General features: G+C 37.4%; 2 protein-coding genes across 3 annotated transcripts in view; one reads left to right on the top strand and one right to left on the bottom strand.

Annotated features, from left to right (window-relative positions):
• Positions 1-273: 273 nt before the first annotated feature.
• On the top strand, positions 274-9663 carry LOC115214198 (protoheme IX farnesyltransferase, mitochondrial). The gene is made up of 6 exons (XM_029783300.2): positions 274-807; positions 4084-4534; positions 4800-4924; positions 5892-5962; positions 7531-7763; positions 9163-9663. Exons 1-6 carry the CDS (start codon positions 679-681, stop codon positions 9615-9617), a joined length of 1464 nt encoding a protein of 487 aa, XP_029639160.1. The 5' UTR covers positions 274-678; the 3' UTR covers positions 9618-9663.
• A 6485-nt stretch (positions 9664-16148) lies between these two features.
• LOC115214059 (endonuclease III-like protein 1) overlaps positions 16149-18893 on the bottom strand; it is a 2925-nt gene continuing 180 nt past the window's right edge. The window contains exons 1-2 of one of the 2 annotated variants that reach the window (XR_005000029.1): positions 17413-18893; positions 16149-17364 (exon numbers count right to left, since the gene is read on the bottom strand). The exon at positions 17413-18893 is cut by the window's right edge and continues 180 nt beyond it. Coding sequence is in view for 1 of the 2 variants with exons in the window: in XM_036504746.1 (XP_036360639.1) it covers positions 17465-18667 (1203 nt within the window). In the remaining variant the exon portion in view is untranslated. Of the gene's footprint in view, positions 17375-17412 lie in introns of both variants that reach the window. The other variant, XM_036504746.1, reaches the window with a different exon arrangement.

Below are 18893 nucleotides of genomic sequence, written 5' to 3'. Positions count from 1 at the left end.
TAGTAGAGCTGACTAGGGATATCAATAATGTGGTTGAAGGAAAACACCGCAGAAAATGTTCTCCGTTCAAAATACAAATACGGTAGCATCTCAACTATTTAATAGATTGAGTAAAAAAAAAAAAAACATTCGATGAATTATAGACCAGACTCCTTCTATCCATATTTGTATAGTTTTATGCAAAACTCTCCACTCTGGTATTTTTCTTCAATCACCTTAACTGTCTGTTCGCTCGCGAAACGAAAATTCAATCCTAGCAATTTCTCCATTTCGGTGTTTTAGAGTTATCCAACCTAGACACCTTTATAGCAGAAGTCAATGTGGCGGCGGCCGCTTCGGTTGTTGGAATTATTTTCAAAGGGATCGCCAGAAACGAATGTTTCTAAAATTCTGTGAAAAATGTTTCCACTCAACAATCAACCGTTTCGCATGGAGAAAATCTTATACAATCAACTGCTAACAAGTAAAAGAATTATTCGGAAACTGTCCTTCACGAACAAACTATGCTTGGGTCTCTCACATGGGTCATGCGTTGACCAAACTTTATGACACATTAGTCTCGAACAGTGGCAGTTTACTAATTTAAATTGTCTTTCAAATTGATTTCAGTTTTGAGAATTATCGTCATTACTATCTTCTGTTAAAATAAATCGCCACATCTTCCCTTAAGTGCCAACAATGAATATTTCTAAAGCTCTTCTCTGCCGTTTGGGGAACACGCAACTTCCAAGGAAGTCCAGTTTACTTTCTGTTCTGGCAACATATCACCGACCTTTAGATGCAATTCATAATTCCTGCAGCCACCCTGTGAGTAAAATAATGAATTTTGATTTTGATTTTTGATTTTCTGTCAAAGCACACATACTTCAAGCAGTGTAATTTCATAATATATATGGCATTATTTCATTTTTGTTCAACTAATGACACGTTACGAAAGAAAAAGTAATATTTTCAAGCTTTTTGTATGTATTTTCTCTATCTGCATATCTGTAGATGAATCAGAGGGGACAACTGGTGGAACTAAAAAATCCATTGATAATATTTATAAAGACAAAGGCGAAGTAAAATAAAAATTGATCAGTTTAATGTTTACCGACCATTAAACTTGTGTTCTAAACAAATTGCTTTTATAAATAAATGTTTGTCACTAATGATTAGTATTAATAATGTGTTATTAAGTTTTATTTGCATTCGAACACGTTATTTTGTCCGTTGGTCTCGTATGTTAACTCTTTGAATATAACTACGTCCTTCATTGCTAATGAGATTTTCACATTCCAGTTTTTGCCTTCACCTATCTTGTTTTTCTCTAAAGGTATCCTTCTGATAAAATAATTTCACACCCCACAAAATCTTCAAATATCGACAATTTAGACAAACAATATTCACTTTAAAACATTTTGTTTGTCCCTATTTTATATTTTTATTTTTTAATGATTATTTAAACCTGCTGTTGAGAATTCTTTCAAGTTCACTCATCTCCAAGGACATTCTATAAAATACTTTAGTTTCACTATAAGGTCGAATTAGTTTCATTAAATTTTTTATTCGTCAAAATTGTGACACCTACGCAGTTTTTTGTATCAGATATTCAATTATTAGAACTTCTTTCCCACTAATTTATCCTGTGTATCCTAATTTATCCTGCCTTAATAGCTGATATTATAATTGTGTGTGTTTGTGTGGGAAGAAAAAACATTGTATCCAAGCAGAGGTCATTGACGACTAAACTGAATTAAATCATAACTTTCTGGCTTCTTTCAATGTCTTCTTGAGCAAAACCATTTACACTGCTTCACCGGACTCCTCGGAATTAACACCAGATCATCTAGTTTTTTCTAAGACGAGTGACCATCAGTATCTAGAAGGGCAACGTGTTTATGGTTAGTGTACAACAAGTTATGTCCCTATTAAATTCATCAGACACCACCAAACTTCCTTGATAACAATGAATTCATTAAATACGTTCAGTACCTAAAATGTATCCATATGATACGTTCAGTGTTTAATATGTACCTATATGATATATATTAACAACCAGCATATACCTATTGGTGTATCTATATGTTCAAAACAAGAGGCCACGAATATCGAACAGCATCAAGGACGTATCAGTGCATAATATACAGGAGAAGGGTATATAAAAGCTCAGTATGCTTTAGCTCGTACAAATAATGGGTGTATAAACGGTGAAGTAGGAACCTTGTTAGTTTTGCATCTAACTGGAGCAGTAATTGAAGACATCGGATTCCTGAAATAGCTCACAGAAAACGGTTACATTCTTGCCATCGTAATATAGCTAAATCTAGAGACAGAATATAGTGACAAGTTTTTATGGGTGTTGTGGTGGGGTGGGGGACATGGCACGTCTCTTAACGAAGAACCTATACAGGGTTGTTCGACATGTTAGAAATAGCAGCTAAATCTTATTCAAGTCACACTTTGCCATTTTAAATAAGCCTAGGACATATTTCATTTTTTCGTCCAAGATATACTCCTAAATTGGCGGGATGGTTACGGTTGGAACTTTTTTAATCATAGATGATTAGCAATGTACTTAAGAAAGGTGATGCCGTCTAATATTGAAGCATAAGTAGTGACTACTGTCGCTAATGCTTAGTTCTCTGGGTGATCCATCATCAAAGGTATTCCAGCCATAACAGAGTCTCTGTAGAAGTATCTAGGACTACATTATTTAAGGTGTCTTGCCTTATTTAACACAATAGGGTGTGTTTTGAGAAAAATTTGCCTGAAAGATTGAGGCTTCCTTCATCATCCTTATCATCATCAATATCGTTTAACATTCCTTTTTCCATCCTGGCATGGGTTGGTCTAGAAAGCCAGTGGCTGCACCAGGCTCCTATCTGACCTAGCAATGTTTCTACTGCTGGATGCCCTTCCTAACGCCAACCACTCTGAGTGTAGTGGATGCTTTTTACACACCACTGGCACAGGAGCCAGTCAGGCAGCCCTGGTATTGATCACATTGCTGTCTCAAATTTAAAAGTTCCATGACAGTTGGGAAGAATCAGGTTAGTGTAGTTCATTGGTTGTACAATTATAAGCATGGTTGTACAATTATAGCATGTAGATCATCTGCCAAATAACTAGATGTAATCCATACATTTAGTTGGGATCTGAATTCAGAATATAAAGAGACATAACAAAAATAGCACCAAGTATTTTGTTATCTCCTTTCATCTATATTCTTTATATTTTATTTTATACATTTTATACATTTGATGGGTCTTGAGGAAAAGGTAGTACTCTTGATTTTTGCAGATCCTTCAAGATCTTTCTCTTTCTCTTGAAACTTTGCAAGTTAACACTTGTAAGAAAGATGTGACCTGGGAAAAGATCTAGATCTAGCTAGGAAGGATTGGGTGTAGTGGTTTGTGCAGAGCTTAAAACATTGTGGACACAACTAGGGGAATGGAAAGAAGAGAAATGAGTGGGTCAGAAGTTCCTGAATGGAGGAGGTACAAGACCAGCTAACTCCAAGGATCAGAGGCCATTATAGTAGTGATAGGAAAGGCAGTGAGAGGAGAAAGAACCCCTGTGGATCAGAGGCTGGAGTATGTTTGTTTGTGATTTGATGCCAATCAGCTGCTTAGTGGCTTTTTTCTGGATGCGGTCCAGGATGTTTGTGTTTGTAGGAGCTTGCGGTAGTGGCTCAAAAATGTACCTAGTACATGCTGTAAAGTGGTTGGCATTAGGAAGGGCATCCAGCTATTGAAACCATGTCAAACACTGAAGCATGATCTGGTCTTTGGATCCATCAGACCCTGTTAAACTATCCAATCCGTGCTGGCATGGAACATAGATTTTAAATGATGACCATATTTGTCACAAGTTACTTTACTTATGTGTTTAGTTAACATCTGAAAATAATCAAGAATTTGATGGAATTTAGTTAAATGACTATATTATTAAGCTGGCACATAAAATTATGATGGAAGTCTTACATCAGTAAAACTGTAAGATCTGCTTTTATTAAACTTTATAATTCCTAATCTATTTGTAATGATAGAATTGTTTTATTAAATCTAATTATTTTCATAAAACTTATTTCTCTCTTTACAGTATGGAACACAGTCTGCAGCAAAAATTTCTGACAATGATGATGATCTCTTAGTTCCCGTTCCTTTAAAAGAACCACTATTTTTCCAAGCCCCTCACATAACACAGACTAAAAACTTACATGCCAAACTGGCTGCTGGTGATAATTTAACAACATATTGTAAAGACGATAATACTGATATCCAGTATGATAACACAGTGTCAATCTTTGTACCCCACTTAAACAGACTCATTGATGTTAAATTGGCCCCCAACAGCAAATATCTCCATTTATTCCTTCCAGCCACAAAAGAGGTGGTTCGCATTGAGCTGCCACCTGAAACTGATAATGAGGAATTTCAAATGCCAACAGAAAAAATTGAATCTATACAAGATCGAATGTGGATGGAGCAAAAAATCTATTTATGGAAAATACCAAATCAGTATATGCAACTTGCCAAAATTAGATTAACAGGTAACTACCTTCCTATATTCTCATATTCATGGGCTTTTTGTTTTGTCCTGTTAGGTTTTACATAATTTTTTTTTGTTTTTATGTCAACTTGTATAGAGTAGATTATGCTAACTTGAATATTAACCACACAACCGCATCTTAGTCTAATATAATTTTAGTATTTATAACTTTTTAAGAAGACCACAAGACCGAAATGGAAGATGAATTTAACAGACTTGCATCAAAACATCATCATAGATTTACTGGTAGACTTTTTGTCTTTCAGGTTTGGTAGTAATTTCTTCAATGGCTGGATATGCTCTTGCGCCTGCTCCTTTCCATTTAAGTACCTTCCTTCTGTGTACCCTTGGAACTGGCCTCATGTCTGCATCAGCTAATTCTATAAATCAGGTTGGTGAAATTTTATTTTTATTTCATTTATTTGTTTGGCTTAAAGAATTGGCTCTTTATACCTTTCTTTTTTAATTTTAGTTTCCTTGCCTTTACTGACCTTCTCACACCACCTCTCATTCTCTCTTTCAGCTTTTTTGTATCACTTCTTCACTTGAATTCCTCCACTTATCTAAAATCAAAGCAACAACACCTTTTCATTATTCTTAGACAAAGGGCTAAGGGACAAAAGTTTCAATGTGACATTCTTTATTCATCACAGTAATTTTACTTGAACCGTTATAAACTTCTTTGGAAAAATTTTTGCCATTACCAGTTTCCTTGGATTCTTGATTTTATCCAATTTTGGTTCTGATCTAACTAATTCTTAAATATCTCTTCACCTGTGTCTATTTCAGTTACCCTTTACTATCAACAGTTAAAGTGTTTTTATTTATAATCAAACACACACCTTGCATCATCTTCCTTACATCTATCAACTATTATTCTCTTACCAACCATACATATCACATGTACTTGCTATAACAGTGGTCTCATTCTGTTCTCCTCTTATACACCAGACAATACACATCACATGCCCTTATACACATCACATGCCCTTACCATCACAGTAGCCTCTACAAGGTATAGTCACTGCATGTGTGCATATGCTTTGTATATATGCATAGCAACTGCATCCAATAACATTTATAAACATTACATGCCTATACCATCTCAGGGATTTATGACATACAACTACAACTATCTGACATCATCCTGTATATATTACATATCCAAACCATTAGCTGTGACCTCTCTAATTCACACTGGCAGTACCTCTGATGCCATCCAAATACATGTCCTATCATAATGGTTATCTCTGTGACTTACACCACCACTAATCCTGATACAATCCATATAGATTGCCTTGTTTTTTTTTTTTCTTGTTTCCTTCCTGTTAATATTTAAATTCATTTTTATGTTTCAGTTCTTTGAAGTGCCATTTGATGCACAGATGAACAGAACCAGAAACCGTGTATTAGTACGAGGTTATCTCAGGTAAGGCAAAGTGTCAGGCTTTAAAAAGATGGGAATGATGACAACAACTTCAAAAATACTGAAATGGGTATAACAGCATGTGTTGTTTTAACTCCAGGTTCACAACATTTAAGTAGACTTGTGATCAAAAGGGTTCCAGCTGTGATCATCCTCTCTTTTTCTTCAGACATAGTATATTTAGAACATCATCCAATGTGGCCTTCCTTTTTAAATATAATTGGGTGGGAGGCAACTGCTATTTCTTGCAAGGCAAGTGATCATGTAGCTGCTCCCTTGTTGACATGTTTGTGTTTTAAATCACCAACATGGTTCTACCTGATTGGAAATCATTAAACTTAGGATATTAATTTCTAACATTTGCATGAAGCCATACATTTTGAAGGAAGATAGTGTTGATTAAATTGACTCCAGTACATGACCGGTACTTTATACCACTGATCCTTGCAGGATTTGAACTCAGAACATAAAGGGCTGTAATTTAGTGCCACAGAGCACTCTTCTAATGATTCTACCAATACACATCCTGTGTGGATCTAAAATAGTTCAAAGGAAAGCTAACCAAATCCAAATCTCAGTTTTGACAATATTTAAGTATATGAGGTTTCACATGAAAAGGTCACCAGATAAAGGTGAATTGTAATAAGGTGTCAGGAGAGGCCCTGCTAGAGTTGGCTCTTGTCATTCATGAGAATTGTGAGGTTTTATTACCAGCATATATAACATTGCATCATCATCACTGTTTTAATGTCCACTTTTCCATGTTTGATTTGGTTGAACAGAATATGTTTGAGATAAGATACCAAATTGTAGTTAAGATACCCGTGCCGGTGACACGTAAAAAGCACCGTCCGAACATGGCAGATGCCAGTACCATCTTGACTGGCGTCCTTGTCAGTGACACTTAAAAGCACCAACCGATTGTGGCCGTTTGCCAGCCTCCCCTGGCCCCTGTACCGGTGACACATAAAAAGCACCCACTACACTCACGGAGTGGTTGGCGTTAGGAAGGGCATCCAGCTGTAGAAACACTGCCAGATCAGACTGGAGCCTGGTGCAGCCTCCTGGCTTCCCAGACCCCGGTCGAACCGTCCAACCCATGCTAGCATGGAAAACGGACGTTAAACGATGATGATAGATTTTCTATGGCTGGATACATTTCCTGTTGGCAACCTTCACTTGTTTCCCTATGATCAGATATGTTTCAGAAGACTGGGAATGAAAGACACTGCTTACAATGTCATGGCAAGGAGATAGTTACACATGTGCGCGCGCACATGCATGCACACACACATATGATATATGATGGACTTCATCTAGTTTTCATCTACCAGATCTACTCACAAGGCTCTGGTTAGCCCAGGCTATAGTAGAAGACATTTGCCCAAGGTGCCACACAGTCTGAACCCAAAACCAAGTAAATTTATCACACAGCCATGCTTATGCCTATTAGAGAAATAGTGTGGGATTATAATTTATCAAATTGATAAAACACTGGGGTTTTTCATATTGTAATTTTCTTTTTCTGATCTGACTGTCAGTTTGTTTTATATTTTTATTTTATTTTACAGTCCACTCCATGCAGTCCTATTTGCAACAGCCACTGGTTTAACAGGAATGGTAATTCTTAGTTCAGGAGTTAATTCTTTGACAGCTTACCTCGGCTTAATGAACCTTGGCTTGTACACATTAGTCTATACACCAATGAAACGGACAAGCATTGCAAATACTTGGGTTGGTTCTCTTGTTGGAGCCATACCACCTATGATGGGTTGGGCAGCCTGTACAGGTGACCTGTCCACAGGTAAATTTTGACACAATTTTTTTTTAATTCATATGTTACTTTCATCTCAATATATATCATTATGTTCACACCTTTCTTTTCTCATTTCCCTATCTGCCCTTCTCTCTCTCTCTCTCTCTCTCTTCTTGTTCTTCTATTGCCCTACTCTGTCCTCTTATCAGCTCACTATTATTCTTTAAGCTTAATGACAGGAGAAATAAGAGAGAGAACTGTGTAACTTACATAAATAAACCTGCTACTTTAATCCTATTTACTTATTGAACTCAGTTCCGTACTACATTCTTCCTATCACAATACCAAACTCAGTTCATCCTTAATTAAAGGATGTTGGATACTCTCTAGTTTTCTGAAAGAGGATAGAAAGGCTTGGAAGAGTCTAACTTTTATTTAATCATTGATCAGCCTTGATTGTGCAGACCTATGTTCAAGCCCTGACCGTCCTGCCATTCTCTATATCTATAACTACGCTGTCTAATATGTCCTTCCTATAAGACAGTAGGGTAGGTTTTGAGGGATTTGGGTTATATTTATAGCATAAAAGGGAGCTTCAAGGGATGTACTTCTAGGAAAGAAAAATTTGATCAAAGTAAATATTTAATGTACAATCTAGTAAATGAGACTATGTGGAGGAGATTGGTACTAATAGATGGGAATGATGATGAAACCTTGGTATCATTTCATGACATTTTTTCATGCTACTACATTAACATATATCTTTAAGTCTGTCTTACCCATACTTTGAAGAGTAGAGCACAAGTGAGCTGAGAGAGCAACTAGGTATTAAAATCTCTTCAGCAGATTTTACTGTGCTGGTATGTGGAATATTCACATAGCAGATGATGAAATAAGGCATAACAAATAGTGGTGAGGTTTGCTTTCAGGATGTTAGAGCTTGCAGATTGGATGGCACAAGATGTAGGAGAGTAACAGCATGCTGTACAGTGAACTCATCCAACATGTACCAGCTTGGAAACTGATGTTTAAACAACAGTGATAGTGATGATGACTTCTCCAAAAGTTGTTTAAATTTGGCCTTACGAATATTTCCTTGTTAATGCAAAAAAGAGAAACCGAATTTAAGGATTTCAGTCATTTATTTACTATCTTTTTTAACTTCTACCTGAAGCAAGGATATTTGCTAGTGCTTTCTCTTGACTCATATGACTTACAGCCAATTAATGAAATGTTTATTAATTATATAATACTCTTGCACCTAATTAACCTCATGGTACTTATTTAATTAGCATGCAAGTGTAAAATGTAAATCAATGACCCTCTAGCTTACTATTATCTGGGCTATATGTCAGCTGCATAAAATTCAAATGACACAGTAAATTATTGTTTTTTCACTCAAATATTCCTTTAGAATTTAACCTCATTTTTACTTATATTTTCCTAGGTGCCTGGTTGCTTGGTGCAGTGATGTATGCTTGGCAGTTTCCTCACTTCAACGCTCTCAGTTGGAACCTTCGTGCAGACTATTCACGCGGAGGCTATTGCATGACATCTGTAATGAACCCCAGTCTTTGCCGACGAGTTGCCTTTCGCTACTGTGCAGCAACAACAGTCCTCAGCATCTTGGCGCCGTTTGCAGAACTAACCACTTGGATGTTTGTCATTGATTCTCTACCCTTGAACTTTTATCTCACCTATCTAGGCTGGAGATTCTACAAAGAGGGTGATAGCAAATCTTCTCGGAATCTCTTCCGCTTCACTTTGCTACACTTACCCGTCTTGTTTACATTGATGTTGTTAAGCAAGAAACCAAGTCGGCCAAAAGCTGATGAACTCACTCTCAGTTCCATCATTTCAGATGTTACTGATGTATGCAACTCAGATGCTTTGTATCTATAATGTTTTGGCCCTTAGTTCTAATTAAATTTCATAATCAAAATTAAAATATTGTATTCATCTATTTATTTATGAAATCTCTATAGAGTAATTATTTTCTTTTATTGTACTTTGTTTCTAAGCAATCTTAGAAATTGTGTAAAAAAATCTTTTCCAGTTGAATGGTTATTAAAAAATTTAGAAGTATTGTGGATCATAACATATACACTATTAGAAAGGATACCGAGTTATCAAAGACACCAGAATTGCAAAGTTGTGTGCGAGTGTGTATGGCTTTGTTCAAGGAAGAAAGGTTGGACACAGGATATTTTTCAGAGACCTCGCCTGAATGAATGCGACGGAGTGGATGTCACTAAGGACACCCGAGAGCAAAATGGTGTTTGTGAAACCAATTGACAGATGCAGTCTTCCAACCAAAAACAAGAACAGTCCTTCCAGTTGGCTCGCACAGAATTTCCATCTGGCAAAATTTCAACCACAAGCTTTTAATTAACCCAAGGTTATAATAGAAGACACTTATTTTCAAAATAACATTATTAACCATACGGTCATTGCTGCACCGATAAAAGTTGCAGTATTTAATTTTATACCTCTATGTTCTTAGTTCAACTCCAAATAACCTTCTGAAGAATTTAACTATTACTGGCTGTCAGATAAATGAAACTTAACTCTAACCTTAAACATAAATCAAATCAACCAGATTTCTTATTTCATGGGAGAGAAAATTATCCGTCAAATATAAATAATGAGAAAATTCTTGTTACTCCTTCAATGAACTGTGTTAGTATATTCTTGCTATTGGGGGAGTACCAACAATGGTGATTGGAGACATTTCTCCTCCATTTTTTTTATTTGTTAGATCTAAAGGAAGAGACAATGCCCATAGCCTTTGAGATTAATGAAATGATGCTATTAATGTTCCACACAAACTATTGCAAGTCAAAAATTGCAGGTAGAGAATTTTCCAGAAAGTCAATGTTCCAGGGAGGAACAACTAGGTGTGTTTAGTTGTAGAAGTAGAAAAAGTGGAGTTACAAAACAGTGCAACTGCTGGAGTATGTTTGAGTGACTTTACACCAAACAGCTTTGTCGCTTTCTCTGGATGCAGTTTATGATGTCTGTGTGCAACACCAGCTCTACCCCACATGTGGGAGCAATGCTTCATTGTGAATCTCTCCTAAGCTTTGAGGAGAAGGACGGATCTTTGAGATGCAATCCTATATTAATGATATTCATTTGCCTTGAAAGTATCTTAGTGATAATGAAGCCTAGCATTTGTTCATCTATAGGTGGGTGTGAGGTGCAATGATGATTTGTTGATATAAGCAATGCTTGTATGTGTGTATTTGCTGTTGAAGGTAACAAGCCTAGCATGACTCCAATGGATAGTGTTTTTGAGATTTTTGTGTTTGGAATTAAGGCAAGTTAGACATGGGATATCCTGGTTGCATGTGTCTGATGCTTGGGTGGGAAAGTTAGGAAAAACATGAAAGATGGTGTCTACATCAAAGTGAGCATTGTTGGATGTGCCAGTAAGTAAGGCATTGGTATATAAGAGAATGGTGTGGGCATAGAACTGGGCACATGAGTTGATAGAGCTTATCCAAGTCCTATCTGCATAGTTCAAAATATTGTGATCTGGCAGGAATGCCAAAACAAGCAATAAAACCAATGGATCTCAAGGGCAGGGAGTTTTGATAAGATTTGCATACCATTTATTGAAGTTGAGCATAATAACACTTCTTTCACCGAATTCCTCTTGGGCAGGGACCCATTGGTTAGTGACAACAGAAGATAGGTCTCTGATTGATCTAGCTTTACAGAACCCAAACAAATCATCATTAAGGAAATAGAGATACAAGTTGCTGGAGAGTGCCACAATGGGGAGATGAAAAATAAACTTGAACTCAGAACCTCTTAAATGAAAGGAAGAACACATTGGATAGTGTATTTTAGGTATGCTATTATTTTTACTCTTTTTATATTCTATTATTAGTTTGGTGTAGAGGAAAGACCTATGACCATTGCCTTCACAGGCCCTCCAGAACAATGTTGCAGGCTGACAATATGACTGGAGTGTATGGCCATGTAGGAAATGAAACTAGTTGATGTAAGGAGCTAATGATCCATTAATATAAGGTGATAACCAAGAAGAGTCATGAATATTGGTTTCAAATTTTAGGGGAAGAGTAAGTCAATTACATCAATCCCATTACTCAACTGGTACTTATTTCATCAACTCCAAAAGGATGAAAGGCAAAGTCAAACTTGGCAGAATTTGAACTCAGAACATAAAGCCAGACGAAATACCACTAAGCATTTCACCCAGTGATTCTGCTAGCTTGCTACCATAGAAGAGTCATAAATATTGAAGTCACCAAAAAACAATAACTACAGAGAAGTGTGAGATGAGATTATGTCATTAATGCAGAGATATGGTCACAGTATTGTTGGTAGTTAGAGGGATTCAGGGAGTAGTAGAGGAAGCAGAAGAATTTAGAAAAGTTGAAGATGGAGGCTTTGAGCCAGAGTAACCTGAAATACTTGTTGAATGTCAGGGAGTATAATTTACGTATGCACAAGGATCATCTTTCAAAGTGAATTCCAATACTTCAATGTGAAGTTGGATGGTAAAGGTGAGCTAGAAATCAAGAATGAATATGTGTCCTGGAGAGAAAGAGTATGTGGATTTGCATGTTAGTAGGTATTGTGAAGGTTTATTTTCTCTCTTCTCTAACACCTATGTTTGAAGTCCATATGAATGTCAGAGAAGAGAGAAGCTACCCAGTGGATTTAGTGGGGTTTTTTTTTTGTAGCTATAGAAGGTACCAATGCTTTGTGAGATCACAGTAATGATAACCTTATCAAGAGAGAGTCTCTTCCAAAAGCTAAAAACCTCTATGTGCCAGGAAGTGGTATTAAACCAAGTGGTATGATGTAACTAACACCACCAACTTTTACATTCTCACAGGATGATCATAGCTGGGGTCATCATCATCATCGTTTAATGTCTACTTTCCATACTTGCATGGGTTGGATGGTTTGACTGAAGACTGGCAAGTCAGAAGGCTGCACGAGGCTCCAATCTGATCTGGCAAGGTTTCTATAGCTGCATGCCTTTCCTAATACCAACCACTCGGAGAATGTAGTGGGTGCTTTTTATGTGCCACTGGTATGAGGGACAGTCGGGTGGTATTAGCATCAAACATGCTTGAATGATGCTTTCTAAGTGCCACCAGCACAGGAGCCAGTCAGGCAGCACTAGCAATGATCATGCTAGAATGGTGCTTTCTACGTGCCACCGGTATGGAACTAGTCAGGTGGCACTGGCATCGACCACACTCGTATGGTGCTTTCTATGTGCCACCGGCACAGGACCAGTCAGGCAGTACTGACCTCAACCACACTCAAATGGTGCTTTTTACATGCCAGTCAAGCAGTACTGGCATCAGACACGACAACGATTTCACTTGACTCAACAGGTCTTCTCAAGCACAGTATATTGCTCAATGATTGAAGGGATCTCTCAAATGGGCCAGTTATGTGACACTGACATAGGCTACAGTTATGGTCTAAATTGGCTTGCCGGGTCTTCTCAAGTACAGCATATCAGTTACAGTCCATTGTCTCACTGTCGTGTAGCATGGCAGTTCATATATACATGCCCTTTGTTAGCAGCAGAGGTAGGAGCTTTCTGAACTCTGTCCAGGCTATTCATATTCTAGCAGTTATACACTCAGAGTATCCACCACCACTACTGACTTGGTCACCTAGGTGAGTGAAGCTATCAATGACTTCTAGTTTTTCTCCCTGGCAAGTGATGGAAGCTGCTTTCTGCACATTTTCAGTGTTTATTGCCCTTGTGCATCTGCCACACACAAAATCTACCTTCCCAGTTAGCCTTCCTTTGATATTGCTGCACCTCTTATGTGTCTATAGCTTACACTGGGTACATCTTATGGAGTTTCTACCTTTGCCTTTTCTACAGATCAAGCAGGGCCATCTACCTGAAGGGATTTGTGGTTTGTCTGCCTTCCTACTTATTGAGACTTTGGTTTTTGCTAGATTGACTCTAAGGCCCTTCAATTCTAGACCTTGCTTCCACACTTGAAACTTCTCTAGTTCTGATAGTGACTCAGCTATTAGAGCAAAGTCATCTGCATAGAGGAGCTCCCAGGGGCATCTTGTCTTGAATCCTTCTGTTACTGCCTGGAGAACTATGATGAATAAGAGGGGCTGAGGACTGATCCTTGGTGGACCCTCTACCCTACCCGGAATTCTTCACTTTACTCATTGCCAACCCTCAGCTTACTGACAGCCTCCCTGTACATGGCTTGTACAGCTCTCACTAACCACTTATCTATCCCTAGTTTCTGCATTGACCACCAGATAAGGGATCGGGGGATCCTGTCAAAGGCTTTCTCCATGTCAATGAAAGCTAAGTACAGAGGTTAATCTTTGGCTAGGTATTTCTCTTGCAGCTCTCCTAACAGATATATAGCATCAGTGGTGCTTCTCCCTGGCACAAACCCTAACTGCATCTCGTCTAAACTAACTCTCTCCCTAATCAGTTGGGCTGTCACCCTCTCTCTGAGTTTCATCACCTGATCCAATAATCTGATACCTCTGTAATTAATTTTATCTAATGTGTCACCTTTACCTTTGTAGCAGTTGACTATGGTGTTGCTACACCAGTCACTGGGTATGACTCCTTCATGTATCACTTGATTGACTATACAGGTGACAAGATTATAGCCTACACCACCAGATATTTTAAGCATCTCTGTGGTGATTCCTGATAGGCTGGGAGCTTTCCCTGATTTCATACCCTTAATTGCTTTATCTACCAAGCTACTGTCAATTCAGACAGCTGGTCCCCCTCTTGGGTTGACATTTGGCAAACTCTCTTTCTCCCATTCACTCTCTTCATTTAGCAACCTTTCATAGTGGCATCTCCAGATCTCTCTCTTTGCAGCTGCATTAAATGCAAGTGAGCCATCATCCATGTGGACTCATTTCTCTCCTGTGATATCACAATTCTCTCTCGCACAGTTTTGCAATACGAAACACTTCAAGTCTTTGGTCCTCATGACACAGAACATTGGCAAATTTTTACCTGTCATCTAGCTACCCTTCTGGTGATCTGATACATTTCCCTGCTACCACTGTTCTTCCACTCTTTCCATGCCTGTTTCTTTTCCCTAATAGCCCTGTCAACTACATTGTTCCACCACCATGTTAACTTAGGTCAAGAGGGGACTTTGCACCATCAACAGCAGCCCTCAACAGGTTGTCCTGTAGGAACCTCCTGTTGTCTTCTACATTACGTGATGCTATATCCCCTTCTTTTTTGTCAAAAACTTTGAGTAATATGTCTCTTAAATATTGTCCATTCTCAGGATCCTTAAGCTTCCAGGCCCTTCTTTTCCATGCTGGTCATCTTATGGGCATCCATTAAGCGCTGACCCTGAAGTCACTAACTACTGCATTCTTCACCGGGGAAGGTTTTGGCATCTATAAATAGCCATCTTTCCCGTTTCCTGGCAAGAATGTAGTCAATCAGACTAATGTGTCCACCAGACTGGTAGGTAAACAGGTGACTGTCATGTTTCCTGAAGTTAGTATTACAGGCCATAAGACCATAGGGGCAGGCAGTATAGGTGGTGGGGGCGGGATGGGTGGACGGTATAAGGTGGTGGATTTGCACCATGAAACAGCAAACACTCTGGCTACCGGTGTGAAAGAATAACAACAATAATAATGAGATAGAATTGGACATTTGCATTCTTAACTAGAGCTATAACCAACAGTTGAACAAGGAGTGAATAACAATAATAAATGAGCATGAAAGAGAGGGAAAAGGGAGAAAGAGAGAGAATTGGATTGAATGTAGGGATCTTAAGTTTTCTCTAACATAAGGCATGGAAGACAAAACGGGGTACATAGATAGATAATGAAATAATAAAGTAGTTATAATTTGCACAGTAAAAAGAGGTTTTTAGATGAGTGCTAGGTTGGAAGCAAAGTCACTTATCTGAACATCTTCTCTGACTTCTACTTTGTGTGGCAAGATATTAAAATCTGAGGTTGGGAAATCTCAATGGAACTAGTTTCTATAGGGAGGAGGGGCATAGGTAATACAATGTTGGGAGAAGTAAGTGGTTAATGGAAATGAGAGAGAAAGAGAAACCTGAGTTAGGCTGGTTGAAGACAAAACATGAGATGGAATTTTGGGGATTTAGAGTAACATAACTGAACGATTGGATTTTGGTTGCCGGTGTGAAAGAATAACATGAAGAAGATAGAATTGGACATTAGCATTCTTGGTATCTTTGATTATGTAGAGATGACATAGGGTTAACCAACAACTCCTCTTATTAACTGGCTAACCATAAAGCTTCCATACCTACTTCTTGGTTGAGTGCCTAGCAGCATGGAAGGGCAACAAGCTGTAAAATAACAATGGCTCCAATAAATAAACAATCTTTTCCACACAGTAAAAATACAATAAAAATAAGAATATAAAGTCTTTACTAAATTTTACATAAAAAATATTTTATTTCCTTATTAACTTTCACTATGATGGGAAGTAAACAATTTATTTGAAGATGAAGGTCACATAAATTGATGGCCATGACAATAAAATAAAATCAATTTATTTGATGAAATTAAATGAATACAAAGATGGCAATGTTAGTGGTTATCATGCAGTAATATTAATACAAGTCTCACACACTTGTACACACACTTTCTCTCTCTCTCAGGACTTTCTGCTTCTTTACAAAACATACAGAATCATTTCTGTTCTACACATCAATCCGTCCTTGGACTGTTCCAGTAGCATATTAGCTTTTCTATGACATATTAATGTAGTTTGAGATGAACTGAATCTCATGCTCATAGTGGGACTATCCTTGCCAATGATATTTAACATTGCTGTACGTGTTTACCTGAAGCTAAGCAAGTATAACAATATTAATTATCATTAGTAATATTTTCCTAGGATATGCAATCTGCTCCTGTATTAAAATATGCCAATTTAAGTGTTCTGCCCAAATATACAATGAAATTCCTGCAATAAATTTAAACTTGTATTTATGAGCTGCTTACCCACGATCAACTAATTTACTTTTCATTTTGCACATATGCAAGTCTATTGATATTCTTTTAACTGGATACTATGAGAAATAAAATAAGTTTTGTATTCTACACAAAATATGGGTATATTCTGCTATACACATATGTAATGTGATTATATGTACAAAATTATGTTATAACATATACATCTAAATAGAATTAGCTCAATATAGATGTGTATGACAGCACATAAGAGCCAGAATGTGTGAGAGAGCAGGAGAGAGACTGGAAGGCACTTTATTAAATGATGGTTCATTTTTATGAAAGTATAAATGATTTTCCATTGTAATTAGAACAATAGCATTTTTTTAATCTTCTGGTGTCTTGAAATACTAAACATTACCCGTAACGTTCAAATTAGGTATTCTTTCACAATACCCTGGCATTTATATCTATTTTTCATTTGGTCGATGAAACGAGACCGTGCAAAATAGAAATAAAATTCTATACTTGGATATTTTGATAAAGCGATGAGAAAAAAACCTAACTGATGAACATTTTACTATAAATCAGAATACAACGGCGTTTTAATTGTGATAAATCAATTGACAAACTAAAGTATGCATAACATCAGACAAGCATGTTGATTTAGTTTTTGCTCAGTATAAGACTGTTGTTTGAATGGCTTTTATATTAATATGTATACATTAATTCGTTAATATTGTTTGAATTCCTACAATGAAAATATCACTATGCCAAAACACAGTTATTACTCATTTTTTTTTCTTCGTTATCTTCATAGTTTTCACGTTCTTGCGACCAGTTGGACAGAGTTCCTTGTTAAGACACGTAACACAAGCTGGGTTGATGGGTCTGCAGAGCTGTTGGCCAAACCCGACCAACAAATGGTTCACTTCATTCCAATATTCGCGAGGCAGCCAGTCTTCAAGAAATTTGCGAGTTTTTTCAGGTTCTTTTGTTGGTGTAGGAACCCATCCAAGTCTGTTAGAAATGCGGTGAACATGCGTGTCCACACCAATTCCTGTTAGTTTGTCCCACGCGCATTTCATAATCAGGTGAGCCATTTTGGGACCAATACCGGGTAACTGAAGCAAACCTTCGAGAGAGGGAGGAATATCGCCATGATATTTCTCTTTCAGAATGCGTGTTGTTTTCTTGATATACTCGACCTTCCTCTTCCAAAAGCCAACAGGGTAAATAAGTTTGCCCAGTTTTTCATCCGTAGTTTCCAAAATGTTGTCGATGTTGCATCCATGTTCTCTCAGTCGCATCATTGCTGCTGAAGTGACCTCGTCTTTAGTTTGACTGGACAGCATCAGTGATAACAGGACCTGGTATCGGAATATTTCAGGTGCTGAAGTACGATCTGATATCGTATCGCAACCCATACTATCTACTGGGGCGTCTTGATGCTTACGCATCTCTCGAATGTTATTCAGAACTAATAACCATCCTTCGGGTTCCCATTTGCTCCGTTTATTTTCCCGTTCCAGATCAGTTTGCTCGTGTTTTTTCGTTGCAAAATACGGCGATACGGTTTCAACATCTGTATTGTTATTTTCAAACCCATCATTCTTTTCGTATTTAATCGTTATTTTCGATCTTTGCTTTCTAACTCGGGTAGTATTTTTGTCAGAAAGTCCTTGTTGACTAGCTGTGTCGCTTCTGTAAGTTTTATTTCTTCCAACTGCTTCTTTACTATTTTCAAGGAGTTTTGTATACTGGGTGTCTTCTGTTTTGATGTCACTTACATAACTAGCAACACGTGGTGACATTTTACTCTCGAATTCTAAATTAGAATTGTCAGACTTTCTACACAGGGATCGTGTATGGCGTCGATTTCCGTTATGAACCTGATGATTTTCCGAAGCAGGAAGCATTTTTAGTAGGTGTAAATAACTATTCAAACGCGTTACGGAAATATACCACGAAATGTTTACGACATTCAGAGACATAAATAAAACAACAAAGAGTAGGTAACTCTCAAATAAACATCTAGCTGACTTTCTTATTTCCCTTGTCTTAACTTTCGCAGTTTTGCCGCATTTTTGAAAACTTCGTTTCGAATTTCATCATAAGAAAAAATGAAAGTACATTTAATATCGATCTGTGGTGTTCGGCAAATGTTTCGAGGATCGTGATTTGGATAAAAGATAATATTCGTGGAGATTGACTTTGATT

Source organism: Octopus sinensis, linkage group LG7 (assembly GCF_006345805.1).
Source record: "Octopus sinensis linkage group LG7, ASM634580v1, whole genome shotgun sequence".
NCBI lineage: Eukaryota > Metazoa > Mollusca > Cephalopoda > Octopoda > Octopodidae > Octopus > Octopus sinensis.
The sequence above is the reverse complement of the archived record's forward strand: the minus strand, read 5'-3'. Positions and strand labels throughout refer to the sequence as shown.